Source organism: Zophobas morio, unplaced genomic scaffold (genome assembly GCF_036711695.1).
Source record: "Zophobas morio isolate AGI-343-1 ecotype UQ-CSIRO unplaced genomic scaffold, CSIRO_AGI_Zmor_V1 ptg000058l, whole genome shotgun sequence".
Lineage (NCBI taxonomy): Eukaryota > Metazoa > Arthropoda > Insecta > Coleoptera > Tenebrionidae > Zophobas > Zophobas morio.
In genome coordinates this window covers 7,018,797-7,028,812 of record NW_026972163.1, presented here as the reverse complement: position 1 = coordinate 7,028,812, position 10,016 = coordinate 7,018,797, and the positions used below count along the sequence as shown (strand labels likewise).

At 33.0% G+C, this 10,016-nt stretch overlaps 1 protein-coding gene across 1 annotated transcript; it reads right to left on the bottom strand.

Moving 5' to 3' along the window:
• Positions 1-1,842: 1,842 nt before the first annotated feature.
• On the bottom strand, positions 1,843-3,276 carry LOC135143250 (uncharacterized). The gene is made up of 4 exons (XM_064075128.1): positions 3,236-3,276; positions 2,981-3,176; positions 2,355-2,922; positions 1,843-2,294 (listed from the first exon to the last, which is right to left on the bottom strand). Exons 1-4 carry the CDS (start codon positions 3,274-3,276, stop codon positions 1,843-1,845), a joined length of 1,257 nt encoding a protein of 418 aa, XP_063931198.1.
• Between the last annotated feature and the right edge of the window lie 6,740 nt (positions 3,277-10,016).

The window sequence follows — 10,016 nt, the reverse complement described above, 5'->3', positions numbered from 1 at the left end:
AGTTACGCTAAGGTTTTGGGAATAGGGTGAGGTTAAAGAATAACAGACGAATTTGTATATGTTGTAATTCTAGCAGCTCGATTTTTTTTATTAATCCAATCAATGCATATCATTACCAGTAATCATAGAAATGTTGCCTCAATGCCAGTCATTTTCGGGTTAGCGGTAGGTCTTAAAATAATTTTATTAAAAGGCAGTAAGAGAACTGTACTTTATAATTTGTATAATAATTAATATTAGTTTACAAATATGTACTAGATAATAATAACATAAATGTTTTTATAGGGTATTAAAAGAATACAATATTACAAAATAAAGATAAACTCACTTAAAGGAAATACATACAATTTAAATAAAAAGAATACAGGATTACTACAAAGATGAGTTGGTTTCAGCTAAAGGCTTGATACTTTTCTGAAAAATAGTATAAGAATAAAAAATATATATATAAGAAGAAACAAAGTAAAACGTCAACGCAATCAAATATGTTTTAGATTTTCTCCATATAATAAAACTGAACATGTTGTTTACATTTTTTTTTTTTAATAAACCACATTTTGTAACTTTATTGCCCTTTAAAATGAATCAACTTAGTATATCTTTGCCTATCAGAATCTACTAAATAAGACTTACTTTTCCAACTGTATTTTATACGCAAATTCAAATAAATATTAATTATTTCTTTCAACAAAAAAGATGTATGGAGGTGATTTCTATGAAGCAATTTCTCACAGTTTAAATTTTCAATGATGTAAATTACAATTTTGCATTTACTAAGTTTGGTGTGTACTCGCTCATGTGTTCTGTAAGTTTTTTCACTTTGTACGCAAATGGCAATCACATCGTCACTAGGATAGCTCAATCCCCCCTTTGATTTGAAATCAACAAAACTTCCTAATAAGTTCTCTTTTATACCAAAAAGGCATGATGTACATATTTCACATTTCAAAGATTTGGCTAATTTAAAAGCAACAAATCCAGCAATGTAAATGACAACTTCCTCACAAAAATTTGTTAAAGATTCCTGCCTAAAGAAATAATTATGTTCAAAATTAACGGCACTTTCCTGAGTAACTTGTACGTCACTTGTTAATATCAATTGATCAGAATTAATAATATTTTCGAGTTTTTTAATTCGAGACGAACATGTCAAAATATTTACTTGCTCTAAGGGTACACAGTTTCCAAAACCACTGTGATTTATTTCTGCGTGTATTAATAATTTTTTATATGCAGATTTAAACTGACGAGTAGTAGGGTTATTATTGCAGCCCCCTAAATTTCTAATTTGGAAGAAAAAATTTTCCAAATGATCTTGACTGCATTTATAGGTGGGCAGATACTGTAAAATTGACGTTCCTCCATCACCCACTACATATTGTTCATAAATATTTAATACTGCATGTAAACCAGCTACAAAACCTATAAAACCTGTTTTACGGGGCGAGTGAATAATTAAATCTTTGTTAAAAAATCTCAATTTGGATATATACGAAGTAAAGCAATTCACAAACGTTTTTACCTGATTAATATTATACTTATTTAATGCTTGCTTGTAACCAAATTCCTTTATTCTGCGCGAATTCAATATGTCAAAACCGTCATTAATATTTAAAATGAAGGTAGCCGTTGCTCCACAGTTCTTAAACTGATCTAGCTGTAAAATATCTCGACAAAACGTCAAAGCTTCAGAGACAGACCTGCTTAACAACTGTGTAGCTAGAGCAACTTTCATTTTTTGTTTAAAAAAATTTATGTCTTCTACGTAGTTTGTTTGCAAGGTGCAGCCCTTCATTTTCTTGCAGTTCATTTAGAAGTTCTAAGTATTTAAAATCAATAACATTATACTCCTCCATCGACTATTTTTCTTTTGTCACCAAATGTGTTACGTATTAATTTCATCATGTGTGAAGCATCAAGTAAAAGAAGTATATTCTCTTCACCAAAGTTTGTTTTCAAATTAGAAGGGCTAAATGAGCAACCTAATGCAGATGCCATTGACAAATTTGTCGCACAACCATCAAATGTAATATTGCTAATTTCAATTCCTACACTTTTTACTAAAAATAAACACTGTTTTAGTAAACCTAATTTTTGCTCACTATTTAAAGAATGGCTTAAAAAGTAACCCACAGGCATTTTCCAAGAGCCATTTATAGCAACCAGCATGAAAACTAAAGCTTCTTTGGCCTCTTCATTTTCATTTACTTCGATTATACTACCCATATCAGCATATCCATAATATTGTTGCCCATCATATTCAATGCAGCGTTTAATAGCAACTTCATCGAACACTAAAGAACACACAATTTTACGTTCTTCAGCCTTTGCTTTTAACACGTCGAATGCCTCACTTGTGAAACCTGGTGCACCATTCACTGAAGAATACCATACAGACAAAGTTTTTGGGTGTGGAAGACAGTCCATGAATTGTTTTCTTATAAAAGAAAAAGCCTTTGGGGAGTAGAAATGTGTTGTAACGGCAAATTTTCTTATTTCTGGCCCATATTGATTTGGCAATGGTTTGTTGTTAATTTTAGCCCACATTCTGCTCAACAGTTCTGTATTTTCCTGAAATTTATTAACATCCACACTGTTGTTTTCATAATAGTTGATTTTCTTCCTTAAACTTGAAACAACATCTTTCAGATTACAAATTTTGCGTTGCTGTTTTGAGGTTCTGCGTTTTAACGTTTTAATGGTGCATTGTTGTTGTGACACTAATGTCTTCAGGTTGTTAATTTGTTGTTTCAGTAAAACGTTTGCACATGTTTTTGTTGTTAAATTTTCAAGTTTCTTTGTAATTTCAAAAACTTTATTAGACAATTCATCTTCTATATTCTGTTGAGGCTCTACCGAAGGTGCGTCACAAACTTCTGTGTGATGCGTTTCATTGCCTCTAAAGGTCACTACATTGGTAATCTAAAATAAATATATGTATTAATTGTTATATCATGCAGCATGTGAGTTTATTTAATACCCTTTCTTCATAAGTATAAGAAATAGTTGGTACTGAATGTGGCCTTAAAACAACTTTCTGGGCTGATGTTCTATCAAAACACTTTTCTTCAAAATGAAATGAACACAGGAAAAAGTTGTTCACAGACACAGAATTTCGTAGGTGAAGATAAAGGAAGTCTGTCCACAGTTTCTTTAATTCAGGTTTCTGGGGACACCTAAAAGCAATTCAAAAATATTCATTAATCCCTCTTAAGCAAATATAAAAGAAACAAACCTGAAGCCACTCGTAACTTTACACAATTTGCAACTAACCATTTTAAGTTTTTAAATAAACATGAAACGCTTATCGCAAATTCAAAACAAAACGTTCACACTAAACACGAGGTTAAAAGCGAAAATGACAAAAAGAGAATCGTACGACACTGGTCAGTGCCGGCTGATGAAATTATTAAAGTAAGCATGCGCGGTGAAGGGCGCGCTAATTGAAAAGAGTAATAAAAGGTGCTTGCACTGGTGCCAAGAATTTACATTGCCGAGATACGGCGCACTCCCTCCATTATATTCCTTCCTCCATGCATCAAACATTGCGTACATAACCTCAATTTTTCTTTTTGAACCGGTGGTCGCAAAAGTTGAATTTGCTACCTCTAAATGAGTCGACATTTGCATGCGTCATGGCTGCTAGTGAAAAAAAGAGTATATTAACCACGGTTGCAAAGCCACTTCTGGACCTCGCGCTTCAGAGCCCTCGACGCTGCGCGTCTCGGGTTCTAATTTGCGCTCGGTCTAGAATGCTTGGCTCTGCAACCTTGGCTAATAATATACTATTCTTTTACAAATTAATTGGGAAGAACTGTTTTCTGACTCTGATCTAAATGTACGCCTTAACAAATTCTATGGTATTATAAATGAATCTATGCGCAAGTGGATCCCTGTCAAATACTTTAAGACATCGTGTTTTCCCAAATAATGGTTTTCTAATAAACTGAAAAACCTTATTTATTCTAAAAAAAGACTACGTAAACTTTATAATTAAGCGGTGATCTAAATATATATGACGAATTTTCTAGACTCAGGAGGTTATGTAAATTAAAAACAACGGAATGTTACAATTTATATATATCAAAAACTGGAAACTGAAATTAATGTTACTCTTTTTGGAAATTCTCGAAAGAGAAAAATAACATGAACGGTCTTCCAAATACTATGAAATAAAACAATGAAACATCAGTTGATTCAATGAGTGCATCCAATTTATTCGCTGACTATTCTAAAACAGTTTATAGGGATTCGCAAATCAGTGTTGATTATTTTAATGTACAAGTTAACTGCTTAACAGACTTTAACTTAAGAATGTTTTCGTTAAGTGAAATATTCGATGCGATTCTTAGTTTAAAACCTGCCAATAATGTAGGTCCTGATGGAATTTCAACAAGATTTCTGGTTTCTTGTATATTTAGTATTTCTAAACCAATACATCTTTTATATAATTTATCCCTTTCTTCTGGTGTGGTTCCGAACATCTGGAAAGAAAGTTTTTTAGTTCCTCTTTTTAAACCTGGAAACAGAAAACTCATCACAAACTATAGAGGGGTATGTATTCGGTCAGTTATTCCCAAGCTTTTAGACAAACTTATATCTAACCAGCTAAAATTATCGTGCAAGCATATTATTCATAGTCGGCAACACGGATTTTGTCAAGGAAGATCCACTACAACCAATTTAATATTACATCATTGTCAATGCTTTGGAAAAAGGATTTCAGGTTGACTCCATCTATGAAGATTTCTCCAAGGCTTTTAACAGAGTTAATCACAATATTTTGTTATATATATAAATTAATAATGATAAATTTTGGCACCAGATTTCCTAAATGGATCGAAAGTTCTATTAATAATAGGAAACAGTTCGTCAAAATAGGGAATTCTGTCTCTGATCCGGTTGTAGTTTGTTCAGGTGTGCCACAAGGCTCGCACTGTGGTCCACTTTTATTCTTATTGTTTATCAATGCTGTTAAGTTTTTAGAATTATTTCTTTTCGCGGAAGATTTAAAGGTATACAAAGCAATTAAGAATTTGATGACTGCATGTTGTTACAAAGGGATTTGGGTAATATTTTTCAGTGGTGTTCATCTAATGATATGGGTATTAATTTTGATAAATGCTATGAAATTTGTTTCGGTAAGTTGAATTTATTTCTTGACTTTACTTATAACATACATAATGTAAATATAGCACCACTCTAGGAAATACGCGGCTTGGGCGTCATATTTGATTCAAAACTTAGTTTTGTCCCTCATTTACAAATGACTTTTAATAAATCACTACGAAGGTTGGGTATGGTAACAAGGGTTTTAACTGAATTTCTGTTCATACATATAAAAATGTATATTGCACTATAGTACGCTCTACACTGGAATATGCTAGCATAGTATGGTCACCACAGTATATTACCAGTGTTGGGGACAGATACTTTTAAAAGTATCTAGATACAGATGCAGATATATGGAAGATAAAAATATCTAGATACAGATTGTTTTCGATTTTTTCGAAATGTATCTAGATACAGATACAAGATACTTTCTGAAGCTTTGGCGAATAAAATAACTGAAAACATGTTTATGTATTTTTTTATGTATTGTTTAATGAATTTTTTAAAATTAACAACATTTCGAACGTATTGTTACTAGGGATGTGCCGACTAGTGGCCGACCGGTCGGATAAGCCGACTATTCGGCCGTTTTTCATCGTCGGCTGCAGTCGGCGACTGGTCGGCTAAACAGCCGATCGGTCGGCTTTTTTTTTATTAAAATTAAAATAGTATATAAAACAATTAAACCCAGTTTACAGAACCTCAATTAAATATTTAATTGTGATTTAATTTTTAACCCCGCGTTAAAGTACCGTGTGACCGACTCTACGCCAATCAGACGTCGCTAATGGCCTTGTTAAATGCGCGTTCAACTTAATCTCAGTTAAAATATTATATAAACTGGCCCTAAATTATGTTATTCTTTATTTTTGTACTGAGTTACTAAAAAAAATTAAATGTTAAAATTACCCAAACAAATTTAACAATTTTTTTGGAAAACAAAGGAATTTTAGTTATTCCTTTTATTAAAATAAAACAAATTTTTAAGGTAGTCAGAGAAATAAAAAAAACACTGTATCGCATTTATAAACCGGTTTTAGCAAAGCCGAACAGTCGGCCGACTAGTCGGTTTTTACTGGCCGAACAATCGGCTAGTCGGTTAGTCGGCCAGACCTACAATCGGTACATCTCTAATTGTTACCTAAATTATTTCTGCTTGGTGTCAGAATTTGGTTTCCGGTACTAAACACCCGTTCCACAGGTGCAGAAGAAGGGATTGTGGTATTAAATTTAAAAAAATAAACATTTTACTGTAGCATTGTTATTCAAGACTAAAAAATCTTTTCTTTTTTCCTGCAAATAGGCCATCGTTTCGCTCTTTGATGTGTCGCAAATTGTGCAATATTTATTACGTACGTTTAAAAAGAATATTTTTTTAAATTTTATTCCCATACTACGGTATCCAAATTGTGTTTGAGTATATTCAATAATTATCTCCAGCATTGAAATTAATATTTCAAAAGAATACGGGAAATGATTATTCTGGTTTGAAGGTCTGTTGTCGGCAACCTGTCATAAATTATTACTCTTCAATATCGGCTTATGATGTTTTTATGACCATGTCCGGTAATCGTCTATCCCGGTGCGGCAGGTACATTTTAGGAAGAATTACTGGTTCCGTTTAATACGGCAAAATAAGTACAATTTCTTAGATAGGTATTTAAACCCCTTATAGGATCAAAGGCTGGCTGGCAGGCCGGAATCACCAGAGTGCAACTTTAAATTTTCAGATTTTTAAAATTATTCTACCGAGGGTTGTAAAAATATTAATTTTATTGCCCAAGATTTACACTTACATAATACATAATACATAACATAATCGGCACATTCTAGGGCAAAACGGACCTACCAAGCCCGCCTCGCGTTAGGTCCAACAATGAAAAAATGAAGAAATGACATATGTGGCAACAGGAAAAGATGCTACATTTGTCTGAAAAACAAAGTTATAAAACAGTAACAAATATGCGATTTATGCGAGAGAAATGTATGTATTAAACATTCGGTTAGTCGATTACAGAACTAATTTGTGCTAATTGAAAAAATTAAACATTATGTAACATGCAATTATTATTTTCTAAAAATAATAACATACCTTAAACAAATGTTTTTATTATAAAAATGACTCTTATTTAATAACACAAATACAACCAGCGGGCCTACCGGACCCGGGTTGTTCAGGTACACAGATAAAATGCATTGCCCCGGATGAGGGTAAAACGCAGTGAATAGTGAATTGTGGTTTATGGTTTTTAAAATACCATCTTACCATGGCTTAGATTTATTACCCCTCAGGATTTTATTTAAAGATGTATAAGTACTGAAGGCTACAATGTAGGAAATGATGGTATTTAAAATATGAAAATTTCCGTGACAGAACACTATTAGTGGACCTCTTACCTCTATTTTTGATTATGTGACCAAAATCACCAACATGAAGTATCAAAAATTACCACTAGTATAACTCAACTAATAACTACTGGAAAAAAAGTGAAATAAAAAAATTTATTTGTATCTGCGCCATTAATTTTGTATCTAGGTACAGATATTTTGTGCTTAAATTCGATTGTATCTAGATACAGATACTAGATACCCAAAAATGTATCTAGATACTTATTTAGATACAAGTATCTAGATACTGTCCAACACTGTATATTACTTATACATATAAGGATAATTGAAAGAGTTCAAAATAAATTTTTATGTTACTGTACTTGGAAAATTGGTTTTAGCCCAGACTATTCTTACCAGCTAATTAGAAATATTTTAGGCCTAGATTCCCTTGAAATACGTGGAACAAACGCAGACTTGATTTTTATATATAAGCTCTTTAATGGTAATATCGACTGCTCCGAATTATTGAGTTTGGTTTCTATAAACTGTCCAAGAGGAGTACTACGAAGCAACCCAATTTTCAGTGTCACGCTTCACAGGACAAATTATGGATTTTTTTCACCATTGGCGAAAGTGTCCCGAGTTGTTTATGTTCATAGCGAATTTATAGAAATCTTTGGGGTATCACATATATGCTTTACGACATCCATTCATCAAAAGTTATTGTAGTAGTACAACGAGTTTTTATGCACAGCGTAATTATTAGTTTCTCTTCATTATCTAGTTATTATATTTCTTTTGTTCTTTTCTTTTTTTATATTTCTTTATTATTTTTGTTATTTGTTGTTTCTTTATTTTGTATGTACCTTAGGTAGGATGTTTAATTTAATTTAATTTTTTAGTGTATTTAATTATATTTGTAATTTAGATACAATGGGGTTCCCCGTAATAAAGTTTATTATTATTATTATTATAACGACTAAATTACAACGATAATACACATAATAGTTTAGAGCGAAATCTACTGATTTTTACCATTAAAGAAAAAAAAGTGGGGGGCTACTTTTTTTTTGTTTTTTATATTTTTTTATATTTGCAGAGTGGTGCTGGCTATGAGACTAATGGTGCTAGGTCTAAACTACCTCGGGCTAATTTTTCATTAGAATTAAATAATGTCGGGGGGCTGGCGTTAACTACCTCCCCCCCCCCCAAGTAAAAGGCTTTTATTTCAATAATTAGATGGTGTTAGCTTTTTGATTGATGGTGCTAGTTAGTGCTAGGTTAGAACAACGAGGTGCTAGCTTTTGAGTAAAATTCATTAACTTGGTGGTGCCAAGTTAACGGACCCCAGCCCCGTTTTTCGCTTGGAAACTCTGGCATAATTTCTGCCTTGACGTTTTACACCATAAGAAATGCGCCGCCCATGTTCCTTCGTAATTACTAGGTCTTGCAGTGTTTTACTTGCTCAGCTCGAGTTGATCCACAAAATTATGTCCGATTTCACCTTTGCATCGTGCTTCGTCCATGTGCGAATTTCTGCCGCATTCGTCGTCGTTGCTTTGGACTTGACGGACGCCGCGCGTGTATCTATAGGTCGCCCTTGATTAGCACCGCCTGCATTTGGACTAATTTGGAGCCTACATATGCCGCAGTTGTCCGTAACTGAGGAGCTCCAATCGTGACGTATTTTAAGAGTTCATGATGGGGGCGGACTCAAGTGTTGTCCGTTTCCATTACCGTGCGCTTTTCGACACTCACTTTTTTCGGTTACGCGTGAACTGGGCCATAACCTGTTAAATAACCGCTAGCGATCGGGTTATCGAAACAAGCAGGAACTACCAATAGAAGTATATGTACAGATGCGGCCCCCCAAAAGTGCAGGATAATTTTCTCCATTGTAATAAGTGTATCTTCAAATCATGGGCGCTCGAATAACAAAACTTATCAAATTTGACATTTCGTTTATTCAAAAATGCCACGCCACTGGTTATAGCCAGACCATGGCCGACTAGTATAAAGATTATGGCCTGTCCAAAAGTACCATACGTGCTGCCATCTATTAATAACTAGCTGACCCCTTGAACTTCGTTTCACCTACAATTTAATTTTGGATCTGCAAAATCGAATGCTTTGAAATCTTGCAGATGTTTTAAACATATGATAAGCATAATAAATTTTTATTCAAAATATATTTACTTATCCCCTCCAAAAAATTGATGACGTCAGCCCAAAATTTTGCCAAATGAATCCTATCTAAAATGTCCAAAATAGAATGAGACTATACTTGTGATTTATCATTCCATTCATATTTTTTAGTTTTGCTTATAGGGGGTGTCTCAAAAAAATTAATCACTGAGTCAATTTATTTTATTGATTGAATCAAGAATTGCAAAACTGAATTTTGAAATATTGCAGACGTTTTGAAGTTACTGTTTGACATGGTAGGTTTTCAATCAAAATATATTTGTTTATCAAGCCCAAAAACCTGAAGACGTCATCTCAAGATTTTGCCGAATAAAATAAAAATAAATAAAAAAAATGTGGAAAACTTCATCAGTATATTTTCGTAATTT